Source organism: Amblyraja radiata, chromosome 24 (genome assembly GCF_010909765.2).
Source record: "Amblyraja radiata isolate CabotCenter1 chromosome 24, sAmbRad1.1.pri, whole genome shotgun sequence".
NCBI lineage: Eukaryota > Metazoa > Chordata > Chondrichthyes > Rajiformes > Rajidae > Amblyraja > Amblyraja radiata.
Window position 1 is genome coordinate 29,102,098 of NC_045979.1, and position 19,228 is coordinate 29,121,325.

At 40.9% G+C, this 19,228-nt stretch overlaps 1 protein-coding gene across 2 annotated transcripts in view; it reads left to right on the plus strand.

Annotated features, from left to right (window-relative positions):
• rap1a (RAP1A, member of RAS oncogene family) overlaps positions 1–19,228 on the plus strand; it is a 104,702-nt gene that overhangs the window by 44,334 nt on the left and 41,140 nt on the right. For both annotated transcript variants that reach the window (XM_033042796.1, XM_033042797.1), the window contains exons 2-3: positions 12,189–12,274; positions 19,120–19,188. In XM_033042796.1, the coding sequence (XP_032898687.1) occupies positions 12,218–12,274; positions 19,120–19,188 (126 nt within the window). In that variant the 5' untranslated portion in view covers positions 12,189–12,217. The remainder of the gene's footprint in view (positions 1–12,188; positions 12,275–19,119; positions 19,189–19,228) is intronic.

The following is a 19,228-nucleotide window of genomic DNA, read 5'->3' on the forward strand; positions in this document are numbered from 1 at the left end:
GTTTTCCATATTTATTTGGCCATTTTTTGAATGAGGGGAAGATAAAGAAACATCCTTGCACATTGGGCTTATCAATGGCAGTACAGGTGCACAACCTTTTATCCGAAGATCCAAATAACGAAAACCTCCGAATAGCGGCCATTTTTTCGGTCCTTGAAGAAAGGTCCTTGAAAACGTTCACCGAGGGCGGCCCGCAGAGGTGACAGCGGAACCTCCGGTCGGTCCTCGAAGAAAGGGGAACTAAATCCCCATTCATAAAAGAGAAGGTGAGGGTATATTGCGCGGGAGGGTTAATAATTGACAATATGCTGCTGCCTGCCCGCTGAGTTAAAAAGTTCCCACGGTAGACTCACGATACACAGTGTTTCGTGAGTCTTGCGTGGGAACTTTTTAACTCAGCGGGGCAGGCAGCAGCAGATTGTCGCTCCCTTCAGTTTCACCCCACCTACACCCCTCTGCTTCCCGGCCATGTGTGTGACCCCTTCCCTCCCCTCTCCAGCTCCCCGCCCATTGCACCGGCGCGGGGGCTTTGCACTGTCACCGGAGACGTCAGGACCAACGGGACACCGACCCCCAGGCCCACTGCAAGCACGGAGATCCCAGAGACCCACAGCCAGCAGCAGCCCAGCCCCGTTCCAACTCCAGAGGAAAACTGCAAACTGGCCGGAGACGTCAGGACCACCAGAAGCCGTTCCCCGAGCTGCGCCCCCTCATCGGGACCGACCCCCAGGCCCACTGCAAGCACGGAGATCCCAGAGACCCACAGCCAACAACAGCCCAGCCCCGCTCCAACTACAGAGGAACCTGGGTTGCGGATGACGGGGCGCAGCTCGGGGCGTCGTAGGGGCCCATCGGGGAGCGGGTTCCTGTTGGTCTTGACGTCTCCGGCCACCTGCCATCCTCCGGGAACCGTTCCGCCCTTGCAGGAGAGTGGGGTTGTTTGCAGCTGCAGAGGGAGGGGGCAAGGGCGGTACAGTTTCCAGTCTCAGCTCCAGTCCAGGGGGGTGGCCGGAGACGTCAGGACCAACGGGACACCGACCCCCAGGCCCACTGCAAACACGGAGATCCCAGAGACCCACAGCCAGCAGCAACTCCAGCCCCGCTCCAACTCCAGAGGAACACGTAGGGGCAGAAGCTGATGGTGTGCAAGGTACGTCTTGTTCTTGGGGTGGCGGATGAGGGGGCGCAGCTCGGGCTGTGGGCAAACTGCCACTTGTCGCTGTAGCGGCCCATCGGGGAGCGGATTCCTCTGGAGTTGGAGGGGGAGGGAGGTATTGTGCTGTTTGATCGCCCCCTGCTATCCCAGGGACAGGGAGACACAGCGGCTTTTTAGACTGGTGGGCAATCACTTCCAAAGTTCTGCCCACACAGTCAGTACACCTCTCCTACACTGCATTTCATACAAACATTTATTCTGCAAGAAAAAACTACATTGAAGACTCAAACTCGCGACCGAGTTTACTGCCAGGATCAAGGCGCAAACCCGCGACCTTGCGGATATGAGCCGAGCACTCTACCACTGAGCCAGCCATTAAAATCTACGCTAAAAAAATTCCATTCCGAAGACCGACAAATTCTGAATTACGAAAAGTGTCTGGTCCCAAGGCTTTCGGATAAAAGGTTGTGCACCTGTATATATTTGTTTTGTACACTTTTTTTTTGTGGTATTAATTTTTAGTGCTAATGGCTGTTTAGAGTCAGATTTTTTTCTACTTGAAATGCTGATGTGAATGCAGTTTTTTTTAATGCTAGCAACAGTGCAAAGTAATTTAAATTTTCAGTATGTTAAAAGTTTAGTTGGCTTTGTGGGATTGTCACCGGTGAATCAACTAGTTTTGTTAGCCTTTGGTAGTGCAGAACTCTTAACAATAGTGAATCAGAAATTGCCATAGATGTCTTGAGAGTAGAAGATGAGTCTCCCTTCTGATTTATTTTGCCACTTGGTAAATGCATATCTAACTTCTGGTATGATATTTGGATTTGTATTATTTTGCAGACTTTGCATTGTTTTGAGTTCAAGTTATCAAGTATTACTCGTGGTATATTGAAGTTGCCTAATTATTACTTGGTTTAGTCTGGTCTTCTACCCTGGTGCATTCCAATGTTTCCAAACATCGAAACGTATGAAGCTTGATAGCAATGATAAATGGATACTGTTCATCCTAGCTGAAAGCCTTTGTCTCAAAGGATTGACCATTTGGGACAGATGAGAAATTTCTCTCCAGAGGTTAGGGACTCTGGAATATTTTATCCAAATTGGCTGAAGAAGCTGTGCAGTGGCACAGCAGTTGGTCAGTTTTTTGGGGAACTGTTAGTACTCTGGAATAGTCAGCAAAAGAGAACTTCAAAGATTTATCCTTGACCATTTTGACTAAATATTTAATGCAATTCGATAAGGCCCCCTCTGCCCCTTAATGGGGGCATAGCCAGTTGTTTTTCTCATACTTGGGTTATCATTCGTATTAAAGTTTGATTTGAATTGTGGAGACTGATTTTTAATTTTAATCTGGGCCTTTGGTCCAGATCTCTGCGTTCCAAGCAAGCCAAAGTTGAGAGTTAGAGAAGAGATTGACATGCTAGGAGATACTAGAGATGCATCCGTCTCAACTTTTTTCCATAAAAAGAAACCTCATTGGAAAAACTGAAGAGGTATCTCCATCTTGTCTTGGAAACTCACTGCCAGAGTCCTCGCCTGCTTTCTCCAGTGGCAGAAGAACTGTTTCCTAAATTGCATATGGATTCTATCCTCTGAACATAAAGTTAATTGTGTGACAATTCGAAGGAAAACTTGGCATAATTAACCACCTATTTTGATCTTGTCAAATGCATTCCTGCTAAATTTGAGGGGAGTTCTGGAGTCCTTTCCCAAAAGTCCTGATCTACTGACCAACTAATCCCAGACTCCTCTGTTCTTCTGAAGCAGTTATGGCCATCCTTTCTCAGATATTTGGGCAACTGATTCTGGAAAAAAATGCTTTCCCCTGAACTCTACTCTGGCAAAGATTATCAGGTGGATAGAAGAAATGTATCGATGTGCTCAAAGCTGTCTTGGAAAGCTAAGATTCGCCACTAAATGTTGGGAATGCCTGGTCTATGATCACTTGATGGAGACTCACTAGGAATGACAGTGAGAACTATGCGTGTATGTGTCAGTAGCACACAGAATACCAACATTAGTGTCAGAAGTAGTGCATTATGAAGTCTCACATAGGCCTTATCGGCCACCTTGGAACTCACGGAACTGGAGTGGAAACGGGTTTTCAGAGCAGCAGGACTATCTAACAAGATGACTATTACAATTCTTGAAGTATGCTTTTAAAAAGGAATTGGATCATTGAAGTGTCTTAAAGTACATTTGGCATGAAAGAGTATTGGACACATGAGATTCTGTGCTACTGTTAACAAATGAGAGCAAACAAATGGAGGTTCTTTCATAATACAGTAATTACCTAATCGTGTATTTAGTTGTGCTATGTCAAGTTGAGTTTGTTGTCATATACACAAGAACTGAAATACAGGTACAGTGAGAAATCTTATTTGCAGCAACATCACAGGCACAAACTCGGGCAAACACTAAAACAAATTGTACATAATTTCTAAAACGGACTGTACAGTAAAAAGCACAAAAACAGTGTAAAGGTACAAGGGGAAGGGGAGGGGTTGAAACCAGTTCATGGTATTCTTCCATTCTCAGATTAGAATTGTGCTGTTTGGTTCCAGAATGTGATAATTGTAGGAAAGTAGCAGTTCATGAATCTGTTGGTGCTCCTGACATTGATGTGAACTGGAAGCAGGCAAAGTGATGATGCTAACTTTGAATAAAATGCAAACAAATGTGTATTTAACTGGATAAATTAATTGGCTAATGTTCTTGAGCCACGCTATTTGCTAGCTACTGAAAATTGCAGATTGAATTTCTTAAAGACTCTACCCAGCCTTTCGTGGAATCATACAGCACAGAAGCAGACCCACTTCATTCATACTGATTGTGATGCCTACTCACATTATTCACATGCTTGGGACTTGATGACTTCCTATGTGAAGAATAAAATTGACTGACTTTAGCCAGGATTAGGTTTATTATTGTCACATGTACTGAGGTACAGAGAGACGCTTTGGTTTGTTCAATCAGAACAGTTCCGATATACTATACATAAATACAATCAATTTAACATCTAGTACGGTAGAGCAAAGGGGAAGATACAGAGTGCAGAATATAGTTCTCAACATTGTAGTGCATTGGTTCCTTAGACAAAGTTCAATGTCCTCAATGAGGTAGAGATGAATCGGGCAGAAACCTAGGTTATGGAAGGAACATTCAGAAGCTGATAACAAATGGGGAAAAGTTATTTCAAAGTCTGGTGGTGCACGCCTTCAATTTTATTGCACCTACTGGGAAGAATCAATCTTGGTTGCATACTAACCACACGTGCACATAAGATTTTCCTGCATTCAATGTTTTGAAGCAATTTTTAATTGTCTGCCAACTACTCGTATTTCCAGTGCCTTGCTCTTAAGTGATTTTATTTTTCAATTGAACATCTACCATTTTGCTTCTTTGAACAGATTGTTGCATTTTATTTTATGATTGTGTTCATGGGTCACGAGGTGATTCAGCCTAATTGTCGATGGATTTATCTGTTGCAGCTAAATGCCAAGTTAATTCAGTATTTTAATAAGATCTAAATTACTGGATTAAATCCAGGATTGACATTTGGTGTTGTATTTTCAAAAGGTGTGGGAATGTGAGGCACTTGATCATACTAGCATGCAAATTGTAAATTGTACATCCATTTCACAAATTCTCCAAGACTGAAAAGAAACAAACGAACAAAGAAAACATGGCATTAATGGAAAAAGCCACAATTAGAAACATCCATGGTAGTGTAAGAGGTGGTCTGTAGTGCGCAGTGGTACTTTTATGCAGTTAAATTAAATTATTTTTGTACATACAGTCCTGTAAAGTATTGCCATACCTGAGCACATCCCCAGTTAGCAAAGTGCACAAAAATTGTCTACTGAGCATGAATGCAAGAGGCACCATGTTTTGGCAGCATTTTCAAAGTCTAGTCCGTGTTGTTGCCAAGATAGAGTTAGGGGTATGCATGAAGGTTCAAGAAACTGATTGTTGGAAAGCAGCTGTTCCTGAAGATGGTGGTGTGGAACTTGTGGCTTCAGTACCTCCTGTCCAATGATAGTCTGAATGAGGGACCCTTGAAGCCATTTTTTTTTTTTGTGAGAATATTAGCAGACATAATTACAAAACAGTCTCAGCACCGTGGTGCATTTTTCAGGGCATCCAAATTTTTACAGAATCGGCCAGAAAGACCTGCCTATTTAAAATTAAAAGCTATTGTGAGATCCATGAAAGCCATGTTCAGTGGTTGTTTTTTGCCTTGCATTTCTCTTGTAGCTGTCAGACCGAGAAAATGTTGTCTGTTATGCCTCTGGCTGGGCAGAAGCAGCATTGGGATTTGGTTGGAAAGAACACTATCTTTCTGATAGTATATAGGAGAGAGATGTCTCTATACTTTCCACTGTCTACCCTGTCCTTTGTTTAAAGATGGTGACAATTGGGGCATCTCAGATATCCTTTACACACGGGTTCCTTCTGCCAGAATTTTAAAGATTGGGGCATGGATGAGGTGCAGAAGATCAGCTCCATCTTCCTTTAGATTCTTGGCTGGGATTCCATCATTGTCCACAGCCTTTATGTTCCTCATCTTCGGAATGACATGACAAACATCTTGCAGGCTTCAAAGATCTCCCATATGCTCCTTCATAAGCCTCTGGGTGATTTGATTGATAACTGATGCATTAAGACCCCAAGGTTTTAGCAAAAATGCTTTAGCATGGATTGTAAACTGACTATCATAGAAAATGAAATAAATAAATTCATGCTGGAGAGATGTAACTAGAGTATCCCAGGAATTGATTTTTGGCCCTCAATAGTTAATTGACTCAATAATTAATGATTGGAGGTGGGAACAGAATGCAAGCTCTCCAAGTTTGCTGCCAGTATGAAAACGAGTAGAAGAGTAAATTGTGATGAGGACATTGATTCGATAACCGGATGTAGATAAACTGATTGGAAAAGAACACAGCAAATGTAATTTAATGTGGGGAAGTGTCAGGTCATACACTCTGGTAAAAGGAATCTAATGGTGGATAATTTTTTTAATGTAGAAAGATTGCAAATTGGTGCCATTTGGAGGGATTTATGTGTTTTAGTGCATGGTGCATGAATAGAATAGTACTTGTAAAGTCAAATAAGTAGTGGTTCCCTTAAAATATCTACTGGCCGTTCTGCTAGGATGCCAGTTATGATTCCATAATCACACATTTTATATGATGCGATTTAATTTGTATTACATGGGCGGAATTGGTTCTGATGAAGTTTTGATCAGGTATTGGAGAACTACTTAAAATATATTCAGGGTTTGACGAGCTGGGTAAAAAAGCTGTCTAAGGAAAGAAGAACACTTTCTTTCTATGTAACCACTCTGCAGTAATCAGATGCCATTGCCTCTTTAGAATAGTGCCAGTTTCACTGCAAGTGGTCACTGAAATTGACAAGAATCACTTCTATAGACACGTGCAATGCTACTCTAAACAATGTAATGTGCACCTTTTAGTATTTTTAGCTTGGAATATTCTCAGCTATTTATTTTTGTAAATTCTACAGGTGGTATAAAATTGTCATTCCATGTCTAAAACAGCCCCTAACCCCCCCAATTTCCTCAAACACAATTGTTTTTGCAACAAGAATTTCTATAATGCTAGGTTTCTAGGGGATTCAACTCTCGCATTATAGCAGAACTACCAGGAATAGCAATGGGTGCCAAGTACATTAGATTTACCAGGCTAATGCTAGGGATGAGCAGGTTGTCCTGTCAATAGGGGCTAGAAAATTTAGGAGATACATTGCGTGACTTGACAGGGTAGATGTTGGAATGATTTCACTTGTGAGAGAATCATGAACAAATGGATGTAGTTACAAAATAAGGAGTTGGTTATTTAAAACACAAGGTAAATGTCTTCCTTTAGAGTAGTGAATATATTTTCGCAGCCCCTGAGGGTGGTGGTGGCCGGTTCTTCAGACTTACGGTGGAAATAGATAAATATTTAAAAGATTGAGGCTTCTCTGGACCTGTCACAGAAGAGTTGAGGCCAGCATAGATCAACTATAATCATACTGAAAGGCGGGGCTGGCTTAAGTGGCCTGTTGGATTGCTCATACTTTGTAGAAACAGGGTTTCGACCTGAAATGTCACTTATCAAAGTTCTCTAGTGATGCTGCCTGACCTGCTGAGTTACTCCAGACTTTGTCTTGTTGTACTCCTATTTTGTGTTCTCGTATTCATTGACTTCATTCACTCCATTAATTATATGATCATCTGCCTTGTGTAGAAAACTCCTGTGCCAGTTTAGGTGGTTGCATATAATTTTACTTGCAAATTATACCTGTAAGTATCTTAATGAGATTAAAATACCTTTTTTCTAAGCAAAGATATTACTGTTTTGCATGTGAATAATCCAAGAATATCTGGCTGTACTTAATTTATAACTACAGCTGAAGTTGTAGCTCATCAGAGAAGTTTGTTGCTGGTAGGGGTTATTTTCACCATAGCGAGGTACGTGAACAACTTTGTTTGCTTGCTACCTCGGCATATCGTAAGCGAAGAATGATTCCGACCCAAAAGATCACCTATCCATGTTCTCGTGAGATGTTGCCTGACCGGCTGAGTTACACCAGTGCTTTGTGTCCTTTTGTGTAAACCAACATCTACAGTTCCTTGTTTCTATAAATCATACCATACGCAAGTACAACAGGTAGTGCAAAAAAGAGAAGGAAATGGTGCAGAATTTAGTGTTATAACTATAGAAAGTGCATATTTTAAAGTGCAAGGGTTGCTGCAACAAGGTTGAGAGATTGGGAATTCATCCTTGGCATGTGTGAGGTCTGTTCAAATGTCTGGTAACAGCAGAGAAGAGGGTCCTCTTGAATCTGGTAGAATATGCTTTTTACTTTAAAATCTACTGCTTGACTTTAAATGGGAGAAAACGGAATGTCCAGGGTGTGAATTGTCCTTGATTATGTTGGCTGCATTCCAAGGGGGTGGTTTAGGAAAGCGAAGAGGCGATGGTAATGGGAGACGCTGGGCTGGTCCACAACTCTTAATTTCTTGCGGCCTTGAGCAGAGCAGCTGCCAAACCGAGTTGTGATGCATCTTGATAAAATGTTGCACCTTATGCTCATTCCATTACCTGAAAGAGACTGATGAGATATTAATTTGCTTCAATTTGCTCTGAAGTCACTTCAGTGCCACAGGTTCATTTTAACATTGAAATAAAGTGTATACATGATTTGCCCTCCACCTCTCACCTTTCATTGCACTGACGTGCAATGACAATAATTTTTTTTTTAAATTAAAAAAAAGATATATTATTATCTCGCCGCTCTCTCTTCCCCACGCTGCCTTTGTAGCTTAATGTCACATGACTAGATTGTTTGAAATTTACATTAAAAAAATTCCTAAGTGAAAAATAGCAATGATAATCAAAGAACTTGCAAGTATGAAAAATCTCCTGGCAATGGAATGTTCACACAATCTCAAATAGTAAAATGTAGGAACAAAATGGTGAGCCATGCTCTTTTCCTCTCACAACTCTCTTTCACTTGTGCAGTTTTATGACCGTACATGGAAAGAACTTTTTTTGCCAAGAGGCTACTGTATAACCTAAGATAATTGGTGAGTGATGTCATTCTGCTTTTGTAAAAAAAAGCGCTGATCTGTTCGTTGGGTTTGCCAAGATTCAGCTTGTAGAATGTAAACATGTAATTCATTGTTTATTCCAAGCTGTATCACAACAGATTTTTTTCCCTCTCTACAGTGAATTTTGAGCACCAAGAGATTATCTAGCCCTGTTGCCCACAAAGTATGCCTGGCTGTTTGAATTAAATCGGGAGGGGATGCACTACTATAAAAAGACTTTTTCTGGAGAAAATTGTTAACATTGTGGGAAGAAATTGCCAACAGCGGAACAAATAACTGTTCTGCAATGCAGAGAGGGAAAGGAATCCAAAGGTTACAGTGAGAAAACAACCAATTGGGAAATATTTAAAATGTCTGCGGGTTCTGGCTTTGAAAGAGTTTGATAAGATAATCTTTTTGAAGGTAGCATTGGAGAGAAATAGTAAAAGTAGCTTTCTGTTGTTTAGAGAAGAACACTTGCAATTTTAGATTGTTTGAAAGATTTGTAGTTTAAATACTAAAGCCAAGACAAAGGGAGGGTGCATGTAGAGTCATTGATTACACAACATTGGCATCTCACTTTGAGATTTAATCTTGCAATGCTTTTTATATCACTCCGTAGGCCAAAGTGCAGTTGCTCTTAGTAATGTATTTCTCCAAATACCCCTTCCACCAATGATCTTTTCATTTATCAGCATTGTTCGGATTTCTGGCATCTAGTCGTTTTCATTTACCAGTGTTAGTAGCCCTTTCAAAATACCACTAATCAATTTGAAAGATGGAGCTGCAGCAGTTAGTTAAGTACTTGTATTGCTGTTTAATCAGACAAAGTAGAAGATGTAGAACTCTTCTGGCAATGAAGAGCTTAATAATTGTAGGACATTGGAAGAGGATTACTCGCAGTCAACTGTTTGAAGCAATTTTCAAATCGGCTTGTTGGTATCGATCAGAAAGAATGTGCAGAAGAGATAAGGGGCAGGAAGTAGAAAGGAAGAGGACGAGCCAGTGGGCTGAGGGAGAGCTGAGAAGGTGAGGAGACAGTAAGGGCTACCTGAAATTGGAGGTCAATGTTCATGCCGCTGGGGTACAAACTGCCCAAGCGAAATATGAGGTGCTGCCCAAGCAGTCGTTCCAGGCGTGACAGAGGTTCACCTGCATCTCCTCCAACCTCACCTATTGCATCTGCTGCTCTAGATGTCAGCTGACCTACATCGGTGAGACCCAAGCGTAGGCTTGGCGATCGCTTCGCCGAAAACCTCCGCTCGGTCCGCAATAACCAACCTGATCTCCTGAGCACTTCAACTCCCCCTCCCATTCCGAATCCGACCTTTCTGTCCTGGGCCTCCTCCATGGCCAGAGTGAGGACCGGAAATTGGAGGAGCAGCACCTCATATTTCGCTTGGGCAGTTTGTACCCCCAGCGGCATGAACATTGACTTCTCCTTCTTGCTTCTTGCATCTTGCTCTGATGACTTTAAAAGTCACTTAGGTACCATTTCAATTTCATCACCACAGCAGACGAGGTGTAGGAAGGAACTGCAGATGCTGGTTTAAACCGAAGATAGACACCAAAAGCTGGAGTAACTGCGGGTGTGACAGCATCTCTGGAGAAAAGGAATAGGTGATGTTTCGGGTCGAGACCCTTTTTCAGTCTCAATGTCACCTATTCCTTTTCTCCAGAGATGCTGTCTGACCCCCTGAGTAACTCCAGCTTTTTGTCTATTATCACCATATCAGGCATGTTACGCCTTTGTCTTTTGAAAGCTAAGCTATTAACAAGAGCTTTGAATGTTTTTTCCAGATTGATGTCTGAATGAGTATTGTTGCAAATGAGGATTAGTCTTAAATTGTGGGATAAATTTGAAGTGATGCACTTTCATGTGACATTCAAGCAAAATAAAAAAAAAGACTGGTTCTTCCATAGCTGTGTCAGCTCTTTGTAAAACATATCTAGTTGATTTTCCTGTCCTGGATGGCCCTGAAAATGTTTCGTTCAGTGTACCTACAATTACAATTTTAAAGTTGCTATTTGCAACTATTACTACCATTTGTATCTGGCAGTAAATTCCAGATTGTAACTTGGTATGTCAACTGAGCAAAAATCTTTGTGCATTGCCATAAATCTGTGTTTAATTGATAAGTACATTCAGTAAACAGCATCGCTAGGAAATGTACAATAAGGTGTAAAGACCATTTAAAAAACTATTTTAAATGACATTTTTTTCAGAATAGTTTGTCTTCCCAGTGTTTAAGCTGATTAGGTTTTCCTAGGTTTTGAAGTAGGCTGCTACAGGATGCAATAAAAGTGCATTTTAGCAGGATACCAAATCCAGAGTAGTTGGGTGTCACATCTCATTTTGAAAAGTACTTGCACTACGCAGCTATATGTGCATAAATTACTCGAGTAATAATCCATCGTGACCAGTGTTGTTCCCATTGTATGGAGCATAATTTGCTGGATTTCTGTGGGATATGTATGAGATTTTGAGTGCTATATGTAATTATAATTAGTGTCTTTAGGGCATCAAATTAGTTGTTAACTTACATTAATACCCGGTGAAGGTGATATTTGGCACATATTTTAAGCTTTATCTTCATTTCCTCATTCAACTACCACCTTTTCCCCTGGTGAAATATAGCTCAGATTTGCTTTTTTTTTCCCCAAGCAGGATTCTGCTAACAAAATTACTAATCATTTTACACCCTAGTGTGATTTTTTTAAAAAAAACACAATGTAAGCTTTTTCAGTCTCAGAATCTGACACAATCGATCTGATTTAAGTTCGGGGCAGCTTGTATTTTACATTCCATTTTTCTATTTAACCCTCTGGTACTTGTCATAATGTAGCATCCATTTTATCTAGCATGTGCCTTTTGCTTGACATTGCAGCATTGTTAGTATCAAAAGATTGTAGCATTCCATGATGACAAAAGAACTGGGGCTGCTACTTTAGTTGGCTTGTTTTTTCTTGACTTGTAATTATCAGGCTCTGTTAAAGACAGACATTTCTCCAAAAGTAATTGAATTGGGAGAAAGTAATAACTTGAAAACTGTGTCTGGCATTAACTCTTAGATTAAAATATTAGCAGACTATTACATAAATATCTTCAACTTGGTTGAAGATTGTATTTACTCGTCATTGGTTAGTTTTTTGTGCAACAGTAATTTGTAACGTTGCCAAATGAAAATTGATTTGCAAGAAGCTGTTTATGGAATAAGAAACTTCTACCTATATGGTATCCATGCAACATCAGAATGCCAGTGTTGTACTGCTAATTAAGTTGTTTTAGTGTATTCATTATTGTACGGTTGCAACTTCAAAATGGGTAGATCTCAGGGCAAGATGGAAATATGAATAGGATGTATATATTTTTAAATGAGCATTGTAGCATACAAACATCCTTTTCTAAGCAAATTATTTTTTCACTTTCAGATAGTGACGCTGTGTAGCAACGTCACAGGATGCGCGAATATAAACTGGTCGTCCTTGGCTCGGGAGGTGTGGGAAAGTCTGCGCTGGTGAGTATGAATAAGGAAACTAGTCCAGAATTGCACTCTACTTTTATTCCAAAGCCCAATGGAAGGATTTGTAAATATGTTGTGTTACTTGGGGCTGTGTTTTCTCTACGTGAATCATTGTTGAGCTGCTTAATTTAGTTTGGAGAGAGAGCATGGAAACAGGCTCTTCTGACCACCAAGTCCACGCTGACCTTCAATCACCCAATCATGCTAGTTTTATGTAATCCCACTTTCCATACACACTAGGGGCAATTTACAAAGGACAATTAACATACAAACCTGCACATCTTTAGGATGTGGGAGGAAGCCTGAGCACCCATAGGAAACCTACCTGGCCACAAGGAGAACATGCAAACTCCGTGCAGACAACACTCAAGGTCAGGATCGAACCCTGGTCTCTGATTCTGTGAGGCAGCAGCTCTATCAGCTGTGCTACCATTCTGACTATAGTTCTTCTGATTTTTTTGTTCACCAGAGAAATTCTCCCACATCTGATCCATCTCTGGTGCAACACTCATCCAATTCTGTTATCACCAGTATTAAATATTCTAGAATGGCAAAGTGAGAGTGGTTATTTTGACCCTTCTGCCCACGTTGGCAGTTTGGTGGAGCAAATCTACTCTGCTGATTTTTCCCTTAATTTAATAGATGTTTACAACCCTTTCAGGAAGTGTAATTTTTCAAAGTTCTCATTCTCTTTTTCCCCTGTTTGTCCTCGAGTAACTGATCTTTTGTACTGTAAAACAGTTTAATCTTATTTACTCTAGTGGATGCTTTTTGATTTTGAACACCATTCAAACTTCTCTGCTTTTAAGCAGATCCTGACAATATTTCAGGTCTGCAGACATAACTAAAGCTGCTTATCCCTTGTTCCATTCAGCTTGATCTCTTCTGAATTCTGAGGTTGACAGAATTTAATTAATTATCCCAACAGAGCTATAACAATGTTGCATAATTATCCCTATTCTATTAGGTTTGAAAAATACGTTTTGACTTCAACATCCCCGATGCATCACTGAAACATCACTGATCTTGGTTTTAAAATTACACAATATTATACCTTTTCTAAGCTAGTTTAACCGTACAGCATGTAAACAGGCCCTTTGGCCTAACTTATCCATGCTGACCAAGATGCCCCATTTGCCTTGTTTGACCTATATCAATCTAAACCTTTATCCCACACCTATTCCAATGCCTTTTTTAAAGTTGTTATTGGACCTGACTCGACTACTTCCTCTGGCAGCTTGTTCCATACAATTGCCCCTCAGATTCTTATTTAATTGTTCTTATCTCACCTTGCCCTACTTGATTATCCTACTGTGGGTGGTGGGGGAGGAGGGAGGAATACTCAGTGCATTTGCCCTATCTATTCCCCACCTGATTTTATACAGTTTTTAAGAAGGAACTGCAGATGCTGGAAAATCGAAGGTAGACAAAAGTGCTGGAGAAACTCAGCGGGTGCAACAGCATCTATGGAGCGAAGGAAATAGGCAAAGTTTCGGGCCGAAACCCATCTTCAGACCTGATTTTATACACCTCTATAGGATAATCCCTCTGCCTCCGGCGCACGCTGCCCAGCCTCTCCCTATAGCTCAGTGCTTTGAGCCCTGACATCATCTGTAAATCTCTCCAATCTTTCCAGATTAATGGCATCTTTCCAAGAGCAAGGTGACCAAAGCAGGACATAATACTCCAAATTCTGCCTCACCGGCATCTTGTAAAGCTGTTACATAACATCTCAAATTCTATGGTCAATTCCTGGATTAAAGGCCATTGTGCCAAAAACTTGCTTCACCACTCTATCTACCTGTGTAAAATTGAACGTGTCTTTCTACATCTAATCATGTCCATATACTGTGAGATGGACAACTGGAAAGTGTCCAGAAGTTTGGATGATTTCTTGAGCTTTTACTTTGCTTCCATTTGCCCCATTCTCTCCCCCAAGGTGGTCTAAATTCCACGATTCATTCTGGGACCATGATCAGAAGCACTGGTTAGTGCGGTTCTTTTGACAATCTTGTTGAGATTGGATTTGAATATTGCAGGCAGTGTAATCTGCTACATCTGAGTTTAGGAGCAGGGAGGTTCTGCTGCAGTTGTACAGGGTATTGGTGAGACCACACCTGGAGTATTGTGTACAGTTTTGGTCTCCAAATCTGAGGAAAGACATTCTTGCTTAGAGGGAGTACAGAGAAGGTTCACCAGACTGATTCCTGGGATGTCAGGACTTTCATATGAAGAAAGACAGGGTAGACTCGGCTTGTACTCGCTAGAATTTAGAAGATTGAGGCAGGGTCTTATATAAACGTACAAAATTATTAGGGGGTTGGACAGGCTAGATGCAGGAAGATTGTTCCCGATGTTGGGGAAGTCCAAGACAAGGGGTCACAGTTTAAGGATAAAGGGGAAATCCTTTAGGACCGAGATGAGAAAAACATTTTTCACACAGAGAGTGGTGAGTCTCTGGAACACTCTGCCACAGAAGGTAGTTGAGGCCAGTTCATTGGCTATATTTAAGAGGGAGTTAGATGTGGCCCTTGTGGCTAAGGGATCAGGGGTATGGAGAGAAGGCAGGTACAGGATACTGAGTTGGATGATCAGCCATGATCATATTGACTGGCGGTGCAGGCTCGAAGGGCCGAATGGCCTACTCCTGCACCTATTTTCTATGTTCTATGTTTCTATCCCTTCCATAATACCTATTGGAAATGTCTGAACATGGGTGAATTGGAGAGTTCTACTCATGAGCTAATATCTGGGCATTGTAATGATTTGCTTGTGATCCTGCAGCCAATGTTTAGTTTTTATTAGCATCTTATCAAGATGTGCTATTTTATATACATAGTGCTTTTAATGTTCATAAACAACTTGCCAGCCAAGAGTTATTGGAAGAAAAGCGAGTCTGTCTAATGTTAATTTAAACAAAACTGCCAAAAACATTTAGAATTTGGGTTTTTTGAGAATATGCTCTGTACAAATTGGCTGTCACTTTCACAATCATAAGCAATAATTGTATTTCAGAGCATAACTCATGAGATGAATAATGCATTTTGAATAGCCAGTGGATATAAAATGTTATATAAATGCAAACTAATTTGGGAGATATTACTTGTGTTAAAACAATCCTAAGGCTTCTTAAGGCACATCTGTCTTTCAGTAATATAAATCATTTGATTATCAAAAATGCTGAGATGAATTTAATTTGGCCAGGACAATAGATGCTATGTTTTGATTAAAGCACTCCACTAAATCTTCCAGATTGTATGCAATTTGGATATCAACTGGAAAAAAATCTAGAATTTGTGCGAAAGCAAAATTAAATCTTATTTTTTCACCTGTAATATTTCCTCTGCATTAACTTAAATTTAGGAATTGTACACCATGGAAACGTGTCCTTTGATTCGGCTTGTCAATGCTAACCAAGTTGGCACCCTGGCACCCACGTTCCTCTAAATGCTTCCTTTCCATGCAACTCCAAATGCCTTTTGAAAGTCATAATGGCCACCTCTATAGTGATAGAACTTGCTTTATCAACTCTACAGACCAAATGGGTTGTAGATTTAACATTTGGGATTTAATATTATGCATAGCCCCCAAATGGTGGTAAAACTTTTGTTTGGAATTAGAAATGGACCTTGTCAACAACCTCAGCGTTGGCTTTACTTGAACTCTAATGAGTGCAATAAAACTTGGAAGATCAATGCACCATTATTGATCATTGCCCATTGATGGGTAGAAACAGCTTTCCTCCATCACGACTACCTACTGCTGCCAAAATGTCCGCAAAATGTGGATATTGCAACATCATGGAGGAGTGAAATGACAGGAATTTGAACACCAGGAGGATTTGCCATTGGTGTGCCATTATAATGTTACGATGTGCTTGACCAGTAAAGAGAGGGGGAATGGGAGAAGTAGTTAGTGGGAATTTAAATAAGGTTATACTTTTAGATGAATAACAACAATGAATGAGGGAAACCAGCTAGGAGTGCACTGGAAAAGTCAAAATAGGTGGACTAGTCTGGCAGCTGTAAAGAGGAGATAATAGGGCATCTTAAACATGGTGATGTTTGAAGGTCATCTTGAGTCAGAAATTACAAAGTTGCAAGTACAGTAAACCCTCATTTTACTGCCGACACCGTCTCCCTAGCCACTTGCAGCTCCAGCTTCTGTCGCAATCCCCGGCTCGCAAAGTGCACCAGTGAGCCCTTCCCCCACTACATGGTGATGACGCTGTTAGAAACATAGAAAATAGGTGCAGGAGTAGGCCATTCGGCCCTTCGAGCCTGCACCGCCATTCAATATGATCATGGCTGATCATCCAACTCAGTATCCCGTACCTGCCTGCTCTCCATACCCCCTGATCCCTTTAGCCACAAGGGCCACATCTAACTCCCTCTTTAAATATAGCCAATTAACTGGCCTCAACTACCTTCTGTGGCAGAGAATTCCAGAGATTCACCACTCTCTGTGTGAAAAATGTTTTTCTCATCTCGGTCCTAAAAGATTTCCCCCTTATCCTTAAACTGTGACCCCTTGTTCTGGACTTCCCCAACATCGGGAACAATCTTCCTGCATCTAGCCTGTCCAACCCCTTAAGAATTTTGTAAGTTTCTATAAGATCCCCCCCCTCAATCTTCTAAATTCCAGCGAGTACAAGCCGAGTCTATCCAGTCTTTCTTCATATGAAAGTCCTGACATCCCAGGACTTCCCAGGACTCGACCCGAAACGTCGTCTATTCCTTCTCTCCATAAATGCTGCCTCACCCGCTGAATTTCCCCAGTATTTTTGTCTACCTTTCCTTTCCTGACTTGTGCACCTGCTTCTGCAATTGAATATGGCTGTTCCTGCCCAGTCTTTTTGAATTATAATATTTGCACAGCTCTGACAGCTTTGTTTTAAAATGGACAATATTAGCTAAGCTAACATATCCCTGTTTCAAGCTTTGGAGAAATGAACCATCTATAGCTCCCAGATTTCCATTTAACAATAGATTATATTTGGCAGGGGCAGCACAGTGGTGCAATGATAGAGTTCCCGCTTCAAACTCAGGTCTATGGCTCTAATGATTCTAAATGCGGGTGCTGTTTGTACAAATCTACCTGCAACCTACAACCGCATGGGTTTTGTCAGTGTGCACCGGTTTCCTCCCACATTCCAAAGAAGTGCAGGTTTGTAGGTTCATTCGCCTTTGAAAACTGCCCCTAATATGTAGGGTAGAACTAGTGTATGATGATTGTTGGTCGGCGTGGACTTGGTGGGACGAAGTGCACTTGCAACGAATTTTTCTTTTGTTCAAATGTTTCTTGTATATTGACTCAAAATAGTTAACCATCTTCTCCACAAACACTTGATATTGTGTTTCAAATAACATTGCTGGATTTATAATTTAAAATGTATCATATAGGGGGGTTGCACGGAAGGTCACTGGGTCATAGGGCTCGACGCACGGAGCCGCTAAATCCAACTGGAAGACATCCATCACTTCCGGTATATGTTATTAATACTAGAAACGCGTACTTTCCTACCTGTTAAAAACCGCCAAAATGTTGAATTTTTGCGCTGAACAAAATTGTGGGAGTCGGGGTAAGTGTGAGAGACATGTACCCAACTTCAGAATTCCAAAAGTGAAGCGAAATGAAGGTATAGAGAAGCGAGAACTGAAGGGACTACAGCAGCTAAAGTGCTTGATAAACATTGAAAATATTGGGAATTATCTCGTTTGCTCACTGCATTTCATCAAGTAAGGCATTATTTGTGTTTTTTCTTGATTCCTTTGGTATCTAAAAATTCTCAGAAGTGATAAATCTGGCTGTAAATTTTTCTTCAGATGCATTTTCATTTTGTATGTAAAAACCCACGAGAACCATGGGCGATTAAAAAAAATTACAGCCAGATTTATCACTTCTGAAACTTTTTAGATGCCAAAGGAATCAAGAAAAAACACAAATAATGCCTTACTTGATGAAATGCAGTAAGCAAACGGCCAATGTTCGGCAAGCACTCTGGCTGTTGTTGTCCCCTTCAGCTCTCGTTTCTATCTACCGTCATTTCTCCTCACTTTTGGAATTCTGAAGTATGCTAAATGTCTCACACGCTTATCCCGATTTCCATAATTATTTACAGCGCAAAAATTGACAATTTCAGCGGGTTTTAACGGGCCCACTACGCTGGAAACAATGGTAAGTGCCTACCTGCAGCACATCGCGTGTAATCCATTTGGAATAGCGTAGCAACAGTACGGGTCACGGGTCGTGACCCGACTGCCGTGAAACCTCCCTATAACCAAGAATCAAATTTTCAAAGCAATTTGAATTTCCTGAATAATATGCCAATGTTTGCCATAAGTGATTTATGGTTTTGATTTTCTGAATTGGGAGAACCCCAGGGCATTGCTAATTAATAAGCTAAGCACAATATATTCACTTTCAGATTTTATTCAGAATGGTTTACATGTTGTAACTCTCTTTATAGCTATTCAAAATCAACTTAATTTTATATCTCCCAAACCATTGCTATTCATTTATATCTGGCATTGTAAACTCTGGAGTTTGTAGGGCATTATCATGTAGCTTGTCAGTGTTCTGTCATGCTATGTGAACTCTTGACCTTGAGTCTTTTCCCTGAATTTGCTTCCAACAGCTGTTCCCTTGCCTATTTGGTTGTGTGGCCATGCTTGTTGTTTGCCAACCACTTACGGTTCTAAATAGACAAGGTGCCACTTATGTTATTTTTCCCTCCAAGCAATTTTCCCTTCCCAGAAATGGACACTACTCCAGATGAGATTAACTAACCATTTTATGTGGTTACTGCATATTAAACTAGTTTTTTTTTCCATTTTCAGACTGTACAGTTTGTTCAGGGAATATTTGTTGAGAAGTATGACCCAACAATAGAAGACTCCTACAGAAAGGTGAGATTTCATAATGCGTGGTTGATGTTGGGATTGAGGG